Genomic DNA, 24224 nt, shown 5'->3' on the forward strand with positions numbered 1-24224 from the left:
TCTCATTCCACTATCTTTCCCTGTGCACAGAAATGTGAATTCTTAATCAGATGAGACTTGCCACTACAAAACCACCTTATATAGGTAAAACCACCTTATATAGGTACTAGTGGTATATCTTATGAAAAAGACAAGAAGATAGTTGCTAATTCAAATTCTAATACTAGTTTCTGTTTCTTAGCTTTTCTGCTTTTAGTTTTGAAAGGGAATTTTGATGGAATATAGACACTCTCCATTTCAGGTGCTGAATTCCCTGAATTCTGGGAAGCTACCTGGTTATTTTTTTTATGCATCAGAATTACTTGTAATTCCATAGTAGGAATTTGGGGACTCTTCCCAGTCTCTCTTACTTCTGGAGTCTTGTGCCATGAAATTGTGCCTTTTTTTCCCTCAACTCCTTGAGGTCTACCTTATAAAGCCATGAAAGTGCATTAGACTATCCCAAGCCTTTGTCTAACAAGCTTTTGTAAATGTTGTGGTAATGTGTTATAGTCTCTAATGGTTACTATCATTTTTATTTCATCCTTGTTGATTAAAATTAAATCTAGTTTATAGATACTTATTTTGTTGTTTCAGCTGCCCTTGGGAAATGAGATTTTTTCCTTATTAGCAAAATGAATTATAAATACTTATATTCTACTTAAAAGCAAATGATAGCCTGGCACAGTGGTGCATGCCTCTAATCCCAACTACTTGGGAAGCTGAACCAGAGGATCACCAACTTCTTTGCCAGACCCATCTCTCGAAATATATTTTTTAAAAGGCCCAGGATTTAGATCAGTGGTAGAGTGCCCTGGGTTCAGTCTCCAATACATGGGGTTTGGGGGAACAAATTGAGAAGTTTGTAGTTTTTGGAAGTCAATGCTAATTCATCCTGCCTTTCTGTTCATTTCATAATGTCCATCAGTGATATATAATCCATTTCTCTCAAGTTTAAGTATTCTCACGGTGATATCCTTTAGTTCCTCTCTTATTCTTTCCCTAGTTTTCTCCAGGAACCACCTTAGGAGTAGGAATTATAATCGTAGTCTATACCCCTTGCCAAAAAACTTGTTTTTTTTTTTTTTAATTTTACCTGTAATTTTTACCCAACCAAGTCTCATTGAAAAGTATGAGTTCATTTTTATTTATAATCTTGTCTTAGAATCTCCAGTTCACTGTGTAAGTATCAAATAGAGGAATCATGGCAATACTGTTAGTGGTAAGGTATGCAGGATCTGAGCAAAACTGTATGATTTTGAAATTCTACCACTGCCACTTCCAAGCTCTGTGACTCAGGGCATAGGTTACATAGGGATTAAAAACTATACCCCTTTTATATTGTCATAGAAAGATTTAAGATGCTCAGTAAAATTAACAGTTATTATCTAGTGGTAGTGTAAGTATATGGGATATTAGTAACTCCAAAAATTTACCATTAGCTTATACCTTTTTTAAATTCATTGAAAAATTCTATTTTTAAGAAGATTGGTAAAACTTGCCACATGTAGCAGAGATGTCAAGTAGCTTAATGTCCATTAATGACTCTTGCAAGATACATTTCAGAACAGATACCAAGTTGCAGTAAGACGAAGAAATAGAAATAGTTCCAGAAACCAAATTTTTAGCAATTATAAGTTTAACCAATCATTTTGTGCACAGGGTTAAATATTTTTCTTATCTGTTGCTTCCCCCTTTGACCACTAATGTTAACAGAGAATAATAGGATTACCAATGATAAAAATATTTACTATTTCTCATTAAAATCCTTATTGGTAAGCAGATGAGTAGCTTTTCAAATGATAAGACATCATTTGAAATGGTGTTTAAAATAAAAAATAAGCATTTATTTAACAGAACACCTTGCATACAGTTAGTGCACTGTGACTTGTAATTGTTGTAGTCATTAAAATGAATTTTTAACATACATTGTCTTTTTTTCCTTTCAAAAGTGTGTGGATTCTCATGTCATATAACTTGTGTAAATAAGGCTCCAACCGCTTGTCCAGTTCCCCCTGAGCAGACAAAAGGTCCCCTGGGTATTGATCCACAGAAAGGAATAGGAACAGCATATGAAGGTCATGTCAGGGTAAGTATCCTTAGTTCAGATTTAGATGCATGTTTTAAGATTATGAATGAGTTTAAATAAAATCAAGTCATTTATGAATATAACATTTGACAAAAAAATGAAATGAACAAAATTCATCTAATAATTTTATGTCATCCAGTCCAGCAGAACAATTTGAAAATGAAAACCTAGTCTTTTCTTGGAAATAAATTCTAAAATGTCACAAACTTTTCTATATTATCCCTATTTTATAATGAAGAGAGGTTGAAATCACCATAAAGGAGTCTTTGGCCTTTGGTCTTGCCAAAGAGGTACTGTATGGTTATGAATTACAAGATATTATCAAATAATAATCTTACTTGATTTGAGTAGTATTTACATTGTTCTGCCGCCGCTAGCTTCATACTAGAGGTTCGAAACATAGAAGTTAACTAGTGAGTTCAAATTAAAGACACATAACACTCAATTTACCTTTTCTCTTGCCCAGCTCAGAGACGGCCCCTCCCAGCTCCTGCCTCTAGCCACCTGGCAGTAGCGAGGTTTACACAAGAGACCAGCAAAAGAGAGAGAGGCATGCCAGAGAGGGAGCTTTTATTGGAGAACAAAAAAATTCAGGGGAAAATTCCATCCAATGAAGGTCGAGGGGGACAGCATTCCAAGGTCAGGGTCAGTGATTGGTTTTTAGGTCAGTGGTCAGTCACACCCCCACAGGGACAAGCCCTCGCACCTGGAAAGGGTGGGGAAAAGCTCTGACACAGCTGGTCTGAACGCCTCACACCCAGCCAGGGAGGTAGCTCAATCACGTGCAAGAACGGCTTCCCACAACATTGTAAGCTGAATTTTATCTTACTACCAATTTTGACGCTTTGCTTTTTTAGGAGAAGAAAAGAAAGAAAGAAACCATGAATGTCATTTTAATGAATTACCAGCAAAAGTTAAAATGATTCTTTTTAATAGTCTTTCATTAAAAGATGATAGTATTTGAAGAATATGTTCTCACTTTTTCTCTTAATGTTATTAATGATATGTGTCCCATTTACTTTACCAAAGTGACAGACTTTTGTACATTCTCGTTAGGTTTTCACCTTACAGTTTCATATGTAATTTAAAAGGCTTTGATTGCCACTTTCATTTGATGTGTTTGTTTGTTTTCCTTTCTGAAAGATCCCTAAGCCAGCTGGAGTGAAGAAAGGATGGCAGAGAGCACTTGCTGTGGTTTGTGACTTCAAACTTTTTCTGTACGATATTGCCGAAGGAAAAGCATCTCAGCCCAGTGTTGTCATTAGTCAAGTAATTGACATGAGGTAAGCCTTCAGGGGTGAAAAGATTTGTATCTCTGCAGCATAGGAATTACAAAGTTTTTATTTTTCTTCTTGCTATAGTCATTAAAATGAGTTTTTATCAAACATTGTGTCTTTTTTCCCTTTAAAAGCAAGTGGATTCCCATATCATATAACTTGTATAAACAGAACTCTAGTATTGTCATGTTTTTACTAAATAATCTAATTTCGTGTTAATATTCTAATTTACTAATATTGCTGTAGTAATATTAGTAAATTAGAATATTAAAAGTAGGAAGTAAGATGCAGTTCTGGGAGAGTTTGGTATGAGTGCTGAGTATGTAGGGTTTGGAGCCAGATAAGGGCTGGGGACGTGACTCAGTAGTAGAATGCTTGCCAGTATGTATGATGCCCTGAGTTCTATCCCCAACACAGCTGGAAGGAAAAAAAATTGAGCCAAGTAAAAGCAAACGATGTTTGGGTCCCAAAGACCTATTTAAAGCCAGGAGGGGAGGGGAGTGAAGAAAGTCCTAAAGTATAATGTTTATATCATCACCCAGAGGTACGTAGTATGATTCAGTGTGAGGATTATCAAGTGATATATCAGACAACCTATTGGAAAACAATGAATCAGGAAACATTTAAGTAAGCCAGATCTTTAATGATTTTGGTTTGATTTTCCAGATTCTTCCCCTTGCCCTGTTGAGTGCCCTCGTGTTCCTGAGGGACCTTATTTACTCCCATAGCTTCTGCCATCATTTCTGCCTTTTTGGGTCCCAAACATATATCTCCAAACATATATCAGAAATAGCCATTCATTGCTCAAAACCTACATTTCCTAGCTGTGCTTTACACTGGCATTTTACCCCTGCATCTCAAACACGTTATCTTTTACCTCACATTTGGAATATGAAGGAATTCATGCAAGAAATATCAGTAGGAAAAATCTGGCAGAACTTGCTAAGGGACTGACTAGAAAGATAGAGAAGGCCAGGTGTGATGGCCCATTCCTATAGTCCTAGCCACTTGAGAAGCTAAAGCAGGAAAATTGCTTATATCTAGGAGGAGTTCAAGGTCATCTTGGGTAATATATTTGAGACCCTGTCTCTTAAAAAAAACAACAAAAAAAAAAAAAACATTTCACTATTTTGAATAAGATGCCCCAATTTTTAAAAAAAGAAACACAGTTGGGGGGGAGGGAATCAAAGATAAGATTAAAATGTGAAGGGTTTAAGACTAAGGGAATGATGGTACAAATAACAAAATTAAGGAAAAACTTTCTGTGGAGGAAATCTTCTTTCATATGTTGATAGAAAAATAAAATGTCAGATGATCTAAGTTGAACAAACTTGAGATTTATTTTGGAGAAAAAGGATTCTCTTAAAGGCTCTAAAGACCTAGCATGGTTCAAATCCTAGTTCTCTATGTATGCTTACTGGCCTTGTGTCTTTGGATTAGCCAGAAAACATTTGTAGCTCTTGTATAATGTGCCTCTGTTAAGTTACTCTGTGTGTGTGTGTGTGTGTGTGTGTGTGTTGTGCTGGGGATTGGACCCAGGGCCTTGTGCATTCGAGGCAAGCATTCTACCAGCTGAGCTATATCCCCAGCCCTGTTAAGTTACTCTTGATAAATTACTTTGGGTACTGTTGGTTACAATGGGGAAAAATCAAATTTTTTAAAGTTTCAATTTAGGTGTTTTGTGCAGTTAAGCTTTGAGGATTGCTTCCTATATATTTGGTTACATAATCAAAACTCCACATATATAGCCACTTATACTAACTTCTAATGTTTCACTTTTCTTTCAGAGATGAAGAATTTTCTGTGAGTTCAGTCTTGGCCTCTGATGTTATTCATGCAAGTCGAAAAGATATACCCTGTATATTTAGAGTAAGTGTGTTCTACAGTTTGATCACTGAATTATTTGTCTTTAATGAATATGTTTTTCCTCTTTATGTAAATCATAAGCCAAATCTAATATTTCTATGTTCAGTATCATCTGATACTTGCATTTATGCTAAGTTTAACTAAGGAAAGATCTATAGAAAATATAAATACATGGCTTCTAAAATATGTTCCCTAACAGGTAATATTTTTTAGTCCAAATTCAGTTTTCAAATAAAGATTCCTTCTTGGAAAATTAAATAAGTGTGAGGTTTCTCAATTTTTTTTTTTAAAGAAGTTTCTCTCTTTAAATATCTCATTTTAAAATCATGCTTATTTCCTATTACCTTGTAACAATGGTCCCACATCTTAGAAACTTAAACCAACAACATTTTATTATTTTCATCATTCTGTGAGTCAGCTGTACAGTTCTCATGGTGTTAGTTAAGATTACTCACGGGACTGCATTCAGCTCTTTTGGAGCTTAGAATACCCAAAATGACCTTGTCCTTATGTCTGTGGCCTTGGTGCTAGTTCTCTTCATTGACTTTCTGTATGGTCTCTTAACAATTTGATAGTCTAACTGAACTCACAATGGCTGGCTTCCAAGAGACCAAAAGAAGCAGCTGGGCCTTATAAGGACTAGACCCCAAACAAGCATAGTAACCCTTCTGCATTCCATTGATCAAAGGAAGTTATGAGGTCATCCCAGATTTGAGGGGAAAGGAAATGGATTTGACTTGTTAATAATAATAGAAGAATGGAATTCTATAGTAGGGAATTGTTGATAGCCATCTTTCAAGGCTGTATACCAAAATGTGATCTTAAAATGGTGAATTAAGACAATAGATATTTTTTAAAGCTGCCCTGTTATGCCTGTCTGCATACTATTTGTCTATGAATTTTATGTCCCAGGAAGGTCAAAGACAATAACCTTGTCTAATTTCTTGGTTCCTACACTGGTAACTATTTCATTCTCCCTCTGGCCACCAAGAGAGCCTATAGAGCCTGCTTATCAATCATCAATTTGCAGTGTGCTTTTTATTGTCATTGATGCTTAAATTACTTTAAGAAGAAATCTGTATGTATAAAATTCAAAACTGTTCTGATCATGATTTGTAGAAGGATGAACTTCCATTTAAACCCTTTCTGGTGCTCTCATCTTCTTTAATAATAATGTGAGTTATTTTTATAAAGTAACAGAACATAAATATTTCCTAGCATTCCTGACTTTTCAAAACAGTATGGTATAGCGCTTAAGAGCATTCACACAGGATCCCAGACCTCTAGCTGTTTGCCCTTGTAGAAATTATTTAATCTCTTTATCATGGCTTTATCATATGTAAAATGAAGTTATAATAACAATTTCTATCTCATGAAAATGTTAAGAGGTTCAATTTGTTAATACTTGTGTTTAAATCTACTCAGTAATTACTCTTAAATGTCAGTTGTTATATGAGTATATGTAACACATTTTTTATTATAATGTTCTGGCACCTTTATAGCAAGGAAGATGAAAAGTCAGGAATGCTAGGAAATTTTATGATTTTGATTGGTGTCTCCTACCTTTGCCTTGGCAATAATCCTAGTGCTAGAACTAGTTATTCTGATTAAGTATAGCTAAATTCTATTAAAGGGATCGTTTAATGAATTCTCATTTTATTGGTGAGTGCTAAGCAAACTAGTCTCCTCACAAAACTAGCCTACTTTATGAAACTAGCATAAAGGGTGTCTGTTTTCTAATATAATGAATATTGATTAAATTCTTCTAGGTCACAGCTTCCCAGCTGTCAGCATCCAATAACAAGTGTTCAATCCTGATGCTAGCAGATAATGAGAATGAGAAGAGTAAGTGGGTGGGAGTGCTGAGTGAATTGCACAAGATACTGAAGAAAAACAAATTCAGAGACCGCTCAGTCTATGTTCCCAAAGAGGCTTATGATAGCACTCTACCCCTCATTAAAACAACCCAGGCAGCTGCAATCATAGGTATGAATTTATAACATTTATCATATTATTATAATTGTTTACTGATCTACCTTGTGAGCTGGGGACTGGCTTTCATCTAGGAATCCCCACTGTCCAGCATAACATGAATTATATCATAGATGTTCAATAAATGTTTATTAAGTGAATGAGACCTATTAGATTTTTATTTTTAAGCAGTTACACTAAATACATTCCCTTCTGAAAAAGTGATATTACTAAAGACTAACTTAATAATCCATTTTCTACTTATGTGAACTAGAATAAATTAATTTCTTAAAGCATAATTTTCACATGTAATGCATAAGATACTAATTACCTTGCTAATGTTATTGAGAAATTTTAAAATCATGGTATATAAACACATAGTACTCTGCATTAAAAAGCCCTCAGTAAACAGAAGCTTCTGAATCTGGAGATTTAAAGTTTTGCTACATTCTTACATACATATCCATATCTTTTGTTACTTAGGGTTCAATACTTGTGTTAAAATACCTGACACAATCTTTTCCTCCAAAAACAATATATTGAACTGGACCTAGGGTACTAACAAAGTAGGTTTTTAATTGTTTTTCACAATTTATTGAATAAACAATTACTTATTTTTGTAGGTATTGACATGGGATATTTTTTAGTGATTTTTCTATTTTAAAACACATGATAAATTTATCACTGGTAATCTGAAAGAAAATTTCATAGTGTAAATTGTTACTGTATTATGATTATTTACTTATTTTCATTTTTGCACCTCATTTTCTTATTTCTGTTTTATTGTATTAGCTTTATATGGCTTTTAGCTAATAAAATTGTCTCATATTTGTGTTTTACACAGATCACGAAAGAATAGCTTTAGGAAATGAAGAAGGGTTATTTGTTGTTCATGTCACCAAAGATGGTAAGAGAAAACCTAATCATTTTAGAGTAACTTTAAATCATATGTTAGAAAAATTTTGCTCAAGTCTAAATTCTAAAAAGAGTAGGATTTGCTCTTACATATTCTATAAATGAAATTTTCCAGGCACAATTTGATATATTCTAAAATCAAAAGATTATTTTTTAATTTTTATAATTCTCCTAAGCAAGTGTATATTATCTTTCTTATGTCATCTTATTTAGCAGTTCTGCTATATGAACTCATATTGTACTTCAAAGGTGGCACATGGAAAATTTTTTGAGTTTTCCTAAAATTAGTATATTATCATAATTAGTCTTATTAGAAGGTAATATAAATTATAACAACTATTAAAATATGCTTATTGGAAGTCCTCCCACCCCCACTGTAATACAACAGGTTTATTCATTCTTTTTGCAGGGTGAGAAGGAGGTGGTTACTGTGTGTTGAACCCAGGAGTGCTTTACTCCAACATTTTTGGTTTGTTTATTTTTGAGATAGGATCTTACTAAATTGCTGAGGCTGGCTTGAACTTATGATCCTCTGCCTCAGCCTCCCAAGACAATGGGATTACAAGCATGCACCACCATGCCTGACCAACAGTTTTTTTCCTACAGAAAAATTAAATGCTGGGTGAAATAGAAAACAATTTAATTTGATATTTATAAATATAATATTCTAAGTTCTAATTTTATATCAAGTTTTATCATGACAAATTAATTCATTTAAATGTCATTGGTTTGATACCATAGAAACACTTTCAGAGTAACTAGTAGTTATGCGGTTACCCAGTTTTTAAAAATAGCAACCTCACGGTGAAATTCCCTACAGTTCAGTACCAATAAAAAAAGTTTTCTTGGGCTGGGGATGTGGCTCAAGTGGTAGCGTGCTCGCCTAGCATGCATGAGGCACTGGGTTCGATTCTTAGCACCACATAAAAACAAAATAAAGATATTGTGTCCATCTGAAAAAAAAACTTAAAATATTTAAAAAAAAGTTTTCTTAAAAACTGGCATGCTTTCAATTAAGAACTCTGCCTTGACTGTCAGAGATCTGTGCCAAATTTAATATAGGAAAGTTAAATGATTTTACAATGGGTTTTAATATCTTTCTTTTTCTCTGTAATTTCTGATCTCTTATTCTATGTGTACCTCTCCATCTTTAAATAAAGATGACTTATATACTTCTGAGTATAATTTGGATGACTTATAAAACTATTTTGCATTTGATTTGTTATTTCTGCATGTAGAAATTATCAGAGTTGGTGACAATAAGAAGATTCATCAGATTGAACTTATTCCAAATGATCAGCTTGTTGCTGTGATCTCAGGACGAAATCGTCACGTACGACTTTTTCCTATGTCAGCTTTGGACGGGCGAGAGACAGATTTTTACAAGTTGGCAGAAACTAAAGGGTGTCAAACTATAACTTCTGGAAAGATGCGCCATGGAGCTCTTACATGCCTGTGTGTGGCTATGAAAAGGCAGGTTCTCTGTTATGAACTATTTCAGAGCAAGACCCGTCACAGAAAATTTAAAGAAATTCAAGTCCCATATAATGTCCAGTGGATGGCAATCTTCAGCGAACAGCTCTGTGTGGGATTCCAGTCAGGATTTCTAAAATACCCCTTGAATGGAGAAGGAAATCCATACAGTATGCTCCATTCAAATGACCACACACTATCATTTATTGCACATCAACCAATGGATGCTATCTGCGCAGTTGAGATCTCCAGTAAAGAATACCTGCTGTGTTTTAACAGCATTGGGATATACACTGACTGCCAGGGCCGAAGATCTAGACAACAGGAATTGATGTGGCCAGCAAATCCTTCCTCTTGTTGTAAGATTCTCTTTCTTATGGCTGTCTTTATCTTCCTGTCTCCTTCCTTTTCTTTTTCCTTCTACTTCAATTAAACATTGTCATTGTTAATAACAGGTTATATTTTTTAGAATGATTCTGAAAGTTTTCCTTAGTATTAATTATGTTGTTTATGTAAAGTAACCATATGTAGTTAGGCCTAAGCAAATAGAGTCAATATTAACATGCACATAATGAAAACTAATTTTTCTATGGAATATTTTACTGAAATGGAATTTTTTTATCTTGTGTTAGTCATTTTTAAATAACTCAAGTAGCTCTTTTCATTGTTCTCCAAAATACAGTGCTCATAAGTATAAGTAGCACTTATTCTTGAGAAGTAATTACTAAATGAATTATTTAGTAGGAAAAGAAAAATGTAGTTTCTCTAAGAAGTGTTATTCAGTTTTATATGTTTATCTAGATGGGCAGATATTTAAAGTTGCCTATTTCATTTTCAAGAAATATTAAAAATAAATTATTGTATAGTTTTATTGCTACGTAATAATTTATTTATTACTGAATACATGCCATGTCACTGTATGAAATAGTGAAGTAGTCTACCTTCTCAGAGTATAGAGTGCAGTAGAAAATATTCATGTCACAACTAGGAGTTTCAGTAGAAAATGTATGCTATAATACCTGAAGTGAGAGTTCAATAGAAGCTTGTAATAGGAGTATCTAACCCAAATTCTTTTGTTTGCAATGGAAGATTCTTGAGCATGTTTGAATGCTGAAAGGAAGAAACCATTAGGGAACCACTTGGAGAAGTTGACAATCTGGGAAATACAGAAAACAGTCAGATCCCCAAGAAGGCAAATGAGGATAAATTCAGAACACAGGTGGAAGACTACTCAGAACAGGAGGAGTGAAATCTCTCCCATTGTAATGTTAAGACAGGAATAAGAAGGAATGGTGGGAATGAGTCCTGTCAGTTCTAAAGGTTCTGTTAAAAAAAAAAAAAATTAGAAGGACTATTAAGTCTTATTACAGAAAAATTAGGAAACCTAGATTAAAAAAACAAACAAAAAATAACCTATAATTCTACCCACTTAGATTTAATTTGTGGCCCAAGGGGTGGGGAGTGTGCCAGGGACTGTACATCAGATTTAACTATTTTTAAAGTCTTATTTCTCCTGGATGTCAGATTCAACTACTTTTAATGTTTTATTTTTTTTCTGACATATATGCTCTCATTTATAGCTTAATATATAGAATGAATACTGTTTGTAACTGAGTTCCATAGTCCAAAATATCCTAACATGAAGTAAAAGTTGGACTATCTGACTTTTATTTATAACTTTGTCAATAATGCAGTTCATAACCTTAGTTTACACACTCATTTATTCTTTCTTTGCTCATATTGCCATTTATTAATATTCTTCCAAGAAATATTTATTGAATATCTAAACTATTCATGTAATTGTGCTCTGGTAATTTATCATACATTCATATTTGGGGGTAGAACACTTACCTGAAGATTTCTCTACTTTGTAAGTTTGTTTCACTGTCAATAATTTAACTACTTTAAGAGTCAGACACTTTTAACATGTAATTAAATTGCTTTATTAGCTAGATGTTAATAGAATTCTTCTGTAATAAATAAATAATTTATGTTCTCTTTATTTCAAAAATATTTTAATGTGGTTCTTATATGATAACAATAGGCTTTTGGTGGGATTCTACTCTACAGTTATTTAAGACAGAACTTTCAAAATTATTTGGGCTTAATAGTTTAAAATAATCAGTAGGTTGTCCCTTCCTTTCCTTTTCCCAGGTTACAATGCACCATATCTCTCAGTGTATAGTGAAAATGCAGTTGATATCTTCGATGTGAATTCCATGGAATGGATTCAGACTCTTCCTCTCAAAAAGGTAATTTGGCATTAAAATAGGAGCTGAGCTGGCTAATTTTTGATAGGTAGCTAAACTCCATACTATTCATATTACATTTAGTTTCTCTGATTGTGAACTTGACGAGCAACTAGAATATATCATACAACCTAAAATGTCAATGTTATCATCTACTTTGAGATTAAAGAGCTTCAGGAGAGTATGTGATTATTATTAATCATAACTTTTTCACATAATGGTATGCAATGTTTAATCCTGCAAAGACAGATTTCATGAATAGGGAAGTTATTCAACTTGGAACTGAAATTGTTTAGTTGAGTCATGATTGATTTAGAAATAGAAGTGTTTCATATGACTAATAAAACATAATATTTCCCTTAATATTCCTCTATTGTTTCCATAACAAAAATTTTACAAGTATGGAACTACTGTTTTGCAAAAATAAGATTACCTCTAGATAGGGAAGAGAGGTGGGAGGGAAAGGGAGGGAGAAGGGGAATTGCATGGATTATGGAAGGAGACCCTCATCGTTATACAAAATATATGTATGAAGATGTGAGAAAAAAAAAAGAATAGCGTTACCTTAGATTAGGTAGAGAGAAGTGATGGGAGGGGAGGGGAGGGGTTGGGGGATAGGAAGGATAGTAGAATGAAACAGACATTATTATTACTGTGTATATATATGTGACTGCATGACCAATATGATTCTGTAATCTGTACACTCAGAAAAATGAGAAATTATACCCCATCTAATTCAAATATATGATATGTCAAGGTCATTGTACTGTCATGTGTAACTAATTAAAACAGATTTTAAAAAAGAAAAGTACTATTTTCATATAGACGTATATAGTATATTTAGAATGTACATCATTGGTAAAATGATAGGACTAGGTGAAACAAAGTAGCCAAGATCATATTTTATAATGTGTCCAATTTTAAACCACATCAATAGTGAAAAACAACTCTTGTAAGTATTGCCACATTATATAAAGCAACTAAAACGTGGTCCTCTATTTTATAAATTTTGACTGACTCTACTAAGTTTTCTGGGGTTTTTTTCCATGTAATTTGCAATATATATGTTATCTTTATGAAGCATATTAATAAGCTGATCACTTGTGAACCCACCTCCCTTTTTGATACCTCAGCCCTTCCCTCAGAAAGTCAGTATCCCTGAATGTCATGCTTATTGTCCCTATGCTTTCCTGAAAATACAGATTTTTGCACATTTAAATATTCCTAAACAATATATTATTTAGTTTTGCTTGGTTTTGAGATCTATTAAAATATTGTGATATATTGTCACTTTTTACCTTTGTTTAACTCATTTACTGGGCTTCAAAGATCTATACCTGTTGCTACCTCTACTGTGTAATTCATTGTGTAAATTCATTGTGTAAAATAGCCTACTTGCTATTTATTCATTCTCTGATTAACAGACATTTTAATTATTTTCTAGCTTTTGCTATTGTGAATGTTGCTGCATATTATCTGGGGTAGATGTGCAAGAGTTTAAGTCATATATCTAGGAATGGAATTGATGAGATTCTTACCCACATCTTCTCTAATACCTGTTGTTGTCAGCATTCATAGTTTCATAAATGGTTTCATAAAATGGTATCATATTGCAGTATTAATTTTCATGCCCCAGTTAACTGTGTGGTTGGGAGTCTTTTCTATATCTATTCATCATTCGTATTTCCTTTTCTGTGAAATGCCTGGTCATGTTTTTTGCTCATTTTTGCCATCTTGTTGATTTATTCTACTTCTTTATGTAATATGTCCTGTTTTAGTAATGCATGGTAAATCTTGTTCATTTGTGACTTATGGGTTTATTTTTCAGAACAGAAGTTATTGTTTACTAATTTTACTGTAGTTAAATGTACTTTCCTGTTCTTTAGGTTTGTTTTTTTTTCTCTCTTTAAGAAACTTTTCCTAGCTTAAGGTCATAAAGATGTAACCTTTGTTTCCCTCCAAATGTTTTGAAATGTTGCTTATTATATGTCTATCTTTAATCCATTTGTAATTGATTTTTTTTTGCTTGTAGTATGAAATAGGGATTCTGTTTTATTGGTTTTATGTAATGTGTTGCTCCATTATCATTTATTAACAATTCTTCCTTTTCCCAGTCATCTGTACTTTTATCTTTATTATATGTAGATCAAGTATTTGATGATAAGAGCTCATAAAGCAACTATTGATATCTTCTTAATGTAATTATTTGGTCACTGATAGCTTTAAAAGGTCAAGCTTAAGGTTTAAATGTATTTCTACTTAATTTTATTTATTTGTCCAGGATATTCTTTCTTTAAAATGTTATCATTATAAGTTTGTTTGTCCAAATCAGATATAATGCCTTCACAATCAGAATTATTAGCATTTTGGGTTTTTTCTGAAAGGACTGTATTTTGAAGTATATAAATAAAAGATCTTAATAATATATGCTTTATGTACAGGCCAAAAGTTTTATGATTTAATTTATAAAAGTTTTGTTGAAGTACTTATTTTATTTTTTATTATTTTAGGTTCGACCTTTAAACAGTGAAGGATCTTTAAATCTTTTAGGATTGGAGACAGTTAGATTGATATATTTCAAAAATAAGATGGCAGGTAAGAAAACAGAACATTAATAGTAATAGCTTCAATGGAAATATTATTTTTCTTCTGACTGCCCAATGTCATATGAATAATGAGTGCTAGAGTACAGATTTAAAATCTTATATATCTTCCTCTAGAGTGTGTGATCTTGGCCACATACTGTTAATATATCCAAGACAGATTATTGGGCAAAAGTGATTCTATTTAAACTGTCATAGCTGATTTAACAAAGTATTTCATTCTGACATGCCTTGTTATTTTTCTGGGGTATACCTAGGTAAGCAGAGAAAGTGTAGCTGAATATACTTCTGTACTTAAAATACCATAGAACTTAAACAAAATTTGTGGCATTAAAATTAAGGACATTCATTCAGAATTCCATCTGCAGACTTCAGGAACCCATCTTTTGCCAATGCAAAGGGCTTAGTACTTCTAAAGTACTGATGACAACTTAGAAGCAGAAAAAAGAGGAAAGTCATAAAAGTGCCTAGAATCAGAAGAGGGAGCAGGAACCCTGGGGGTTATAAACAAGAGAACAGCATTTGGTCAGTGACCAAGTAGTAAGCTGAGATTGTCAAACCTGTGATTAATAGACCATATGTAAAATGCCATAGTCTATACATGTAGAATTAAATGTTGTTTGCCATTAATGTGAGGCCAGACAGTTAAAATCTCACTTTTAACAAATAGTGTGCTTTTTTCTATATAATAAAATCATTCTTATGTCAGCAACAAATATTTTCCTAACACAGGTATTCATAAATCTCTGCTCTTTTGTGGTAGAACTATTTAATGAAGAGGCACTTAATGATATATTGTGTATTTAAAGTAATATTTGAATTTACCTAAATATAAGTAAAAACATTGGCCTCAAGGAAATGTTAAAATGTTTATACCTGTTATCTAAAGGTCATGAGATTATCTTCTTAATGCTTTTTGCCCCTCATATTCCCTCAATAGTTTTTTATGTTCTACTGTAAAAGAAATCCATCAAAAGCTTATGTTTATTGTTTTTGTTTGTTTTGATTTTAAGTAATGAAATAATTGTTTGGTTTGTGGTTCAGTGCTTTGTTAATAGCTGTCTGTGTTAAAATGGTATACCTTTATGGTATGATTTGATAAAGGACATTCAAATTTTAGGCATGATTCTCAATCATGAAGCTAATGAAACTTAAGTTTCAGGTTTCCAAGACCCTATACTTAATTTTGTGTTCTGTTTCTTAGAGGAGCTTCACATATTTGTATAAAATTGGATCCACTCTGTTCTCACCGTATTTAATGCTGGTCATTAAATTTCCTTATATCCATGTTGTATCTGTAGGACAAAACCTATTCCACATGTCTCTTCCCATGCTTTCATCTTTCTGCTTCAGGCTAGGAGTGGAGGTAGAACTCTGAGAAAGGAGACCTGACAGGTTTCAATATCTTATTATTTGAGAAAGGAGGGAAATCCCATTTCCAAGAGGTTCCTTCTTTTTCTCTCTCTTGCTTTTCCCTCCTGCAGAAGGGACAAATGCTCCTTTGCCTTCTGGCTGCCCCACGTCTCTTGTCACCACCATAACTCAAAATTCCTGCTTTATCCTCATAATTCTCATATTCTAGAATGATGTCCCACATTCTCATCTACATTAAAGTCTATCCTTTTAATATTTGTTGTTGAGAAAATGATCTGATTAAGCAACATTATTATACCACAAGGAATGTGTTGCTTTTGTGGTAATTTTCTATTTTGGCTTGTCTTATAGGCCCATTTGCCTTCTTTCAGCCTTTTTCTTCTTGATTCAGCTTTACAGTGTCAAAAACTTGTAAAGATTGGCTTTTTTCCTTTTTCCTTATCTTATTTAGATAATGGCATACCCTGCCTGCCATGTTATATGGATAACTGTTGTCTTTTTACAAAAGACACAAAGACACAAAGCCCAGCAGGTTTTTAGAGTTCCCAGTTTACAGTTGTTTCCTTCCAGATGTTAAAATTGAAATGGGACAAGATGGTCACCTGGTTGCTAGGAGTATACAATTATATAGTATCCACCTTCAAGATAAGAAGATCAGAAGATTAGAATAGTGACAGATCCTTCAAAAGGAGGATAATGGGAACACAGACCTTTCCTTATTCCACATCTCACAAGAAATTTTTATTATGTAAAAATAATTTTAATTATTTACATAAATAGCTTGCTATTTATGCCTGATTACACATTAATAATAGCATCTTTTGGGGGCTGGGACTATAGCTTAGTGGTATAACTCTTGCCTACCATGGGTTCTATCTCCATCACTGCACACAAATTAAAATAAATACCACAAAACCCCCATAATAGCAACTTTTTAATATCCTAAGCTACTAAACCCACTGATAGGTAGGTATGAGAGAAAATAGTATAGAAATATTGGGGTGAATTGGCTCGTCAAAGGGACAGGACATCAAGGCAATTACAGTTTTCTTCTAGCAAAATTGTGTCATGTTTATAATGAAATAGAAGTGAAAATGTAAAATGTATTTTGCTAGTTATGTTTAATTTATATATATATATATATATATATATATATATATATACACACACACATATATATATATTTTTTTATGGCACTAGGGATTGAACCTAGGAGTGTTCTACCTCTAAGCTACATCCCCACATTTTATTTTTGTATAATATATGAAATTTTGTTATTAATATATGAAAATAATATTTACATAATACTACATAAATATAAGCATATATATTTTTACATGTCCTATTGAAAATTATTGCTGCCAGGTGTGGTGGTCCATGCGTATAATCCCAGCAACTTAGAAACTGAAGCAGGAAGATCCTAAGTTCAAAGCCAGCCTGGGCTGGGCAACTTAACTTAGCAACTCTCTGTCTCAAAATTTAAAAAAAAAAAAAAAAAAAAATATATATATATATATATATATATATATATATATATATATATATATATATTTAAAGGGCTGGGGATCTAGCTCAGTAACAGAGTACTCCTGGGTTCAATTCCCAGTACCACACAAACACTCTATTATTGCTTATTTACTATGATTATCAATGCATGACTTTTAAAATTCAGAATTACATATACTTGTATAATTGTGCTACCATGGAGATTAATGGCTAAAAAAGCAATTTAGTAATTTAAACAGCACCATTTTTTAAAAAACAGAAGGGGATGAGCTGGTGGTTCCTGAAACATCAGATAATAGTCGGAAACAAATGGTTAGAAATATCAACAACAAACGACGTTACTCCTTCAGAGTCCCAGAAGAGGAAAGGATGCAACAGAGGAGGTAGATATATAATTTGTACTTATTGTCCATCTATGCTTCTAGCATCTGAGGGACTATCTGCTAATAATACTATACTTGATTTGGAAAGACAATTTGGTATCTGAAAATCTATTATTCATAAATGATATCAAAAACTGCAGGACTAGGAGTATAGCTCAGTGATGAGTGTGTGTTTGCCTAGCATGTGCAGGGCCTTGGATTTGATCCCCAGCATCACGAAAGGAATTTAAGGGGAAAAAAAAAACCCTAAGTGCAATTATGACTGTAACCTCTCAGTGTCATTTTAATTAATAATCTAAAAGTTATGTGAATACACCGAATTAAGTACCATATTTTGATCCTCTTAGGTAGGTTTATGAAAGAGTAATAATTTGGGGGATGTATACTTTTCTACAGTACAAGCTTAAATCATATCTGTGCATATAGTAAACCTGTATATGTTTTAAGAAATCTACATTGTTTTCTTCATGAGCAAACAGAAATAGGCATATAGCATTTTCAGCTACATTTAAAAACATTTCTAAAATGTTATAAATTATTTTAAAAGATACCCATGAAATGTTGAGAATTATCTGTAAAAATCCAGCAGAAGTTCCTTGATATCTAAATATGAATAGACCTGTTGGGGGGTTGGATCTGAAGCTCACTTGCCTAGTATGAGCAAGGCCCTAGGTTCAATCCCCAGTACTAAAAATATAAATAAAAGGATCCTCCCTCTTTCCTACTCCAAATCATAATATCTTTTATTTAAAATTAAAAACATTTTAAGGAATTGAATTATTAATTGAATCTATTCTATTATTCTATCTTTATTAGCATGATTTAATCATTTTAAAGACAAAAATAAAGTATGTATAATTTTTTTCTTATCTAGATTTACTGTGTAAAAAATATTTACATGGTTTTTTTTTTTTTTCCTTACAGGGAGATGCTGCGGGATCCAGAGATGAGAAATAAATTAATTTCTAACCCAACTAATTTTAACCACATAGCCCACATGGGACCTGGAGATGGAATACAGATTCTAAAAGACCTACCTATGGTAAGAGAAATGAATGAAGAGTGAATATTAATGTGAATGGGGTGATAAGTAAGTGGGAGATATATGAGGGAAAATACATATATATCAGCATATATATGTAGACAGGTTTCACAGGACATATTAGTATAATGAGGAGATGGTTCTCTTATTATATTACAATATGTTAAGATACATGATGATATATATATACCTGATGAGAAAAGCATAAATTTAGAAATCTGTCAAAAAACAAATAAATCAAGTTCTTATTTAGTTCTATACCCTAGAAATTTCTCCCTAAATCTGTTGTTGGTGGTGGGGGAAAAAAAAAAAAAAAAAACCTGCTATGTTTGGGGACGTTATAAATCAATTTCAGAACTTGGTTACCAAATCACTAAAATTTCACTAAGTTCCGTACAGGCATTTGGCCTTTTTTTCCCTTAAGATCCATATTAGCTTGTCAGTAATGGTCACACCTCTCAGCTAACTGTGAAATTAAATCTTTTTGCCCAATTACAAACTGGTCACTTGTACATAAAAAGTACAACATAGAAAAATGGTTGTGTTTTTAACAATATGAAGATCAGATTCTCAGATCTATTGAAATTAAAGATTTTAGTAGAATTAGCTGATTATCCTGGCTCTGTTCTTAACACTTCAGTACCACATATACTCAGCAATTTATAAAACTTTAATATTGCCCTTCTGATCAGTGGAGATGGCAGCAGAACTTTGCACATATTTTTAAATATAGTTTTTATTTTATGGCAATTTGAGAGAGATGATTTATAAATCTCTCCCCAAATCTCCCACTAAGGAAATCTGTCTCAACCATGTTACCCAACAGTGCTATGATGGAAGAACTGAGAAAATAAGTAATATAGTTTGTGCGCTCAAATGTTTTAACATAAAAAAATAATTTAATAAAGGAAATTTTTACATTTATTTCATATGGGGAGGAAAAAAGCTTGCATTCACTTGTATCTGAGTACTTTGTAGTAAGTAAGCCCAACTAATCAGCTGGCTCTGCTTTTTCTGCTGTTATTTTTTTTCATCATTAAGACATTATATTAAGCATGCAGCCAGGTATGGTGGGGCATGCCTCTAATCCCAGTGGTTGGGGAGGCTGAAGCAGGAGGATTGCAAGTTCAAAGCCAGCCTCAGCAACTTAGTGAGGCCCTAAGCAACTTGGCGAGACCCTGTCTCAGATAAATAATAAAAAACAGGCTGGGGTTGTGGTTCAGTGGTTCAATCCCTGAGTTCAATTCCTGGTACCAAAAAAAAGAAAAAGTATGCAAAAACTAGATTACATATAACCTTTGTATAGAAGTAAAAAAAAAAAAAAAAGGTCAAGCACATTAAATATTAAAACTGTTCTACTTGTTTATCATATTTAAAAGTTATACTCTTTTTTTCAACATTTACCTGGAGTCAGATCTCAAGACTTCTCTCCTTTCTTTTCCCATCTTGAACATTTACTTCAAGTCCTCAGCCTGGTTTTCTTTTAGTATCAGAAGTAAAAGTAACATAACCACGCAGTCCCAAGCCTCTTGGTCCCCTCTTCCCATAGAAGTTACAATATCAGACACAAAATATCCTAAGAGAGAGTTTTTTTTAATTATGATAAACAGTTGAAATGTGAGTATATTTATAGCTTATATTTGGAAGATCAAATGCTATGTATTATTTTAATTAAATAATTAAAAATTTTTTGCAATTTATTTTGTCAATAGTTTTTTTCAATATATGGTACATAATTAATGTTATGGAGGGATAGAGGCATGTATATTTCAGACGCATGTATTGCAGAGCAGCACACAAGCTAATACAAAATTATTTCAGTAAAGTTTTGATAGGTTATTATTCTTTTAAAATTAAAATCTCTTTCCTTTTGTTCCATTTTGGTGTACCAAAGAAGAATATTTATCATGTCTTATATTCCAACAATGCAGCAAGAAGAATTATAGAAAATTTTTGTAGAAATTCTATTATATCCTGTTTTCCTTAAGATTATGTCAATATTCAATAAGATGTTACTTTGCCATCAGATGATAGCAAAGTCTCTTTGCTAATGTACCAGGGTTCTTTCAGACCCTCATATACAATATGCACCCTGATTTCAAGTATCATAAGAAATTTCATATCAGAGTATTTGAATAATTCTTTACGTTTTCTCCCCTCACCCTTCCACCACTTAAAGTAAAATCTATATTTTACTTTTTGTTTCAATATTTTTTTTTTTACTAATCAAAACAAGTCAAGTAACATTTTCCAAAGATTCATCCCCAATTCACTCCATAACACATGATCTTTGGTGCTGACTACTGACTCTAATTAGACCTTTTGATTTTCAGGGTATATGGTCACCTGATTTTGTTAATCTGTGGCCACCTTGTTGGTTCTTTTAGGCATTAACACAAGTGACTTTTTTGCCCTCCCTATTCAATCCAGTTTTTAATGTTCCTTCCTTTCCTTTAATGTTTTCTTTCCATGTAAGAGATTTTTTCCAGGACAGAAAATTTGGTGTAAATTTTTGAAACCTGTTTCTTCACATGTATATGTAGTATGCATCAAAGATTTTGTGTGTTTGAATTCTTGTTCTTCATGGTTATGTTATTTTCGTATGAATGTTCTCATTCATTACCAAAAGACATCTGAGCTGGGGCTTTTGATTGATATCCATTCAGTTACCTAACTGGTATTTCTTGAGCACATATTATGTTTCTGGGACTATGCTTATTTGGGGCTAGACATCAGTAAACTATAATAATTTGCATGTCCGGAAATAATAATAGTTTTCATGCCTGTATGTTTTGTACATATCTTCCCATTGAAAAGCTTATGATCTTTTCATGTTCTCGGATTTTAATATGTTCTTTTCACTGAAATGGAACTACAAAAAAATTTTCCAAAAAATACAGGTGAATTAAATTCAGCTATTAACATATAAGTGCTTTCATGTATTGTTGCCATCAGTGCAAAGAACATGTGCCCGAGACATTTTTATGTTTCAACTCATTCAAATCAGAATTGCTTTCCTATGAAGTATTTATGAGCTTAGAAAGTTTATTAAATGTCTTTAAAAGCTTAATTCTGTTTCTTTCATACTAAATGATCCTGAAATCGAATGTGTTTATTTTGTAAATATGGAAGCAACAGTAAGGCTATGGTCATTTTACTTTCTTATTTACTGTATCAGATGCAAACCTTTTTTTTGTAACTTAGCCAAGACTATTCCTAAAATTGTTAATAAAGATAAAACATCTAGTTCAATGACTTCTTTGGATTTTAAGAAGTAATTTTGCTTCTTTGACTAGGAATGTAGCTCAGTGGTAGAGTATGCCAAATATGCACAAAGCCCTGGATTTCACCCCTAGGACTGGTACTCCCCCAAAAGTAATTTTGCTTTTTAAAGTCAAAGTTACATGTGTTATCAATCAGTAGATTTTTTTATTAAAACAACCTGAAAAAATATTAATTTTCCTTATGTCTCAAAAGTAAAACCAGTACTTTATGTAGAATCCATTCTTTTAAACCTAGGTAATTCCTGAGATCTTTTTAAAAAGCAAGTTGTCTCAACTCATGAAAATGCAAATTCCATGTTAGAGTCAGTCAGCATTCTCTCCAGCATGTCTTTCTCTCTGCTTCTAATAAAGTGATTGTGTTTTTTTTCTTTTTAGTATTACATTACTTCATTTTAAAAAAATATACTGGAACACTGAAGGAAAGATTTACCCTTTTTAAAGACAAATTGCTTTTGGGGGGTGTCTAAATGGAGATAAACTTGGTTGCTTAAAGGTAAACCAATAATTAGTATATCCTATAGTTACACACTATTTTTGTTACAGAGAAATAAGATCAGTAAAAGCAAACACATGTCAAAACTCTAAAAACACAGCACTGGGAAATGGTTTTAAATCTCCCTCACACCAATACTGGGGATTGAACCCAGGGGCACTCAACCATTGAGCCTTTTTCCTAGCTCTTTTTATTTTTTTATTTTGAGACAGAATTTCACTAAGTTACTTAGGGCCTCTAAATTACTGAGGCTGGCTTTGAGCTCACTATCCTACCTCAACCTCCCGAATCGCTGGGATTATAGACGTGCACCACTGCACCCAGCAAATGGTTTTGAACATGTCCAATTAAAAGCTGTTGAAGATTCTCTTGTCCTTCCTTTAAGCATTTCTTACCTTTTCTATCCTTAATACTTTTGGTAAATATTTGTCATATTTTCCTTGTATCACATAAAAAAAACTGAACTAAACTCTGAAAGTCTTGCATTTCTAAAAGTTTAACTTCTACTCATTTAACAATAATAATTTAAAATTTTTTAGGAGAATGATCTTTTGCAAGTCAGCTATTTAAATAACTGCAAAAGAATTACAAAAATTAAACTTTCTAAGACCTAAAAGTATTTCATTAAGGATTCAATTCTGATATAAGATATTACTACATTTTTTATATATGCATGTTATCTGAAATGTCACATACAACTCCATTTTCATCACCTTACCACCTTTTTTCTTCTTTCTGTTGTTTTTGATAGCCAGGTTTCCCTTATCCATCCCCTCATCATCACTCCGGTCTGATCTCCTCTCCGATCAACTTTGAGCACATCTATCACATGACTGTTAATTCTGCTGAAAAATTTCTCTCTCCTGATTCCATAAACCCTGAATATTCCCCGTCTCTACGCTCTGTCCCTGGTACACCAAGCTTTATGACTCTAAGGGTATGAACAGCTGAGTCAGGTGTTAACTTGTACTAACCATGTATGGATTTCCTATTGCCTGGCCTAATAAATAGCATTGCCAATATGAAATGGTTTCCTTTGGCCTATTTCTCTTCTGCCAAATTTCTCTTACTTTTTTATTCCTCCTCTATTGATCTTACTCTTCTTTCTCCTCCTATTCTGTTTTGTTTCTTCTGAAGACAAAGATGGAGGAACAGGGAGGGTTTCATTTTATTTTTGAAATTATATTGGAGCTTTATCTATATTTATTAGAATTTCCTATTGTAGGTATTTTCTATTATAGATACCACTATAAAAAAGTAGCCTTGGGGCTGGAGTTGTGGCTCAGCGGTAAAACGCTCACAAGCAAGGCGCTGGGTTCCATCCTCTGCGCCTCATAAAAATAAATAAATAAAATACAGGTATTTTTTTTTAAGTAGCTAAGTGTACCTTTATTCTTTTCAAACAAACAGAAAAAGGTGTCCTTAATTTTTGAAGGAGCTATAGCTCATTCTCCTGAAACCAGTTCAATTTGGAGAAATTTTTTATATTTGATGAATTAAAGTCTCAACAGAGCCAGTCTACAGATTTCTATCTATAATAAAATTCATTTTGAACGGCTTAAAAATCTCCAAAGGAAAAATATAATATTATTAATAAGTAACAGGAAAAAAATCCAAAAATTAAAGAAATTTTTATACAACTTTAAGTTGCTGATATGCATTTAATTCTAACCAGGATCCAAGGTAAAAAAAGCTAACCAAAGAGAGAGAATAGAAAAGA

At 32.8% G+C, this 24224-nt stretch overlaps 1 protein-coding gene across 5 annotated transcripts in view; it reads left to right on the forward strand.

Moving 5' to 3' along the window:
* Cdc42bpa (CDC42 binding protein kinase alpha) overlaps positions 1 to 24224 on the forward strand; it is a 301602-nt gene that overhangs the window by 263633 nt on the left and 13745 nt on the right. For 3 of the 5 annotated variants that reach the window (XM_071600007.1, XM_071600005.1, XM_071600008.1), the window contains 11 exons: positions 1932 to 2068; positions 3212 to 3351; positions 5133 to 5214; positions 6981 to 7197; positions 8027 to 8089; positions 9336 to 9929; positions 11725 to 11822; positions 14330 to 14414; positions 17562 to 17685; positions 18610 to 18727; positions 23256 to 23441. In XM_071600007.1, the coding sequence (XP_071456108.1) occupies positions 1932 to 2068; positions 3212 to 3351; positions 5133 to 5214; positions 6981 to 7197; positions 8027 to 8089; positions 9336 to 9929; positions 11725 to 11822; positions 14330 to 14414; positions 17562 to 17685; positions 18610 to 18727; positions 23256 to 23441 (1844 nt within the window). The remainder of the gene's footprint in view (positions 1 to 1931; positions 2069 to 3211; positions 3352 to 5132; positions 5215 to 6980; positions 7198 to 8026; positions 8090 to 9335; positions 9930 to 11724; positions 11823 to 14329; positions 14415 to 17561; positions 17686 to 18609; positions 18728 to 23255; positions 23442 to 24224) is intronic. The other 2 variants (XM_071600006.1, XM_071600009.1) reach the window with 1 other exon arrangement.

The sequence above is a fragment of the Marmota flaviventris genome, chromosome 12 (assembly GCF_047511675.1).
Source record: "Marmota flaviventris isolate mMarFla1 chromosome 12, mMarFla1.hap1, whole genome shotgun sequence".
In the NCBI taxonomy this organism is placed as follows: Eukaryota; Metazoa; Chordata; class Mammalia; order Rodentia; family Sciuridae; genus Marmota; species Marmota flaviventris.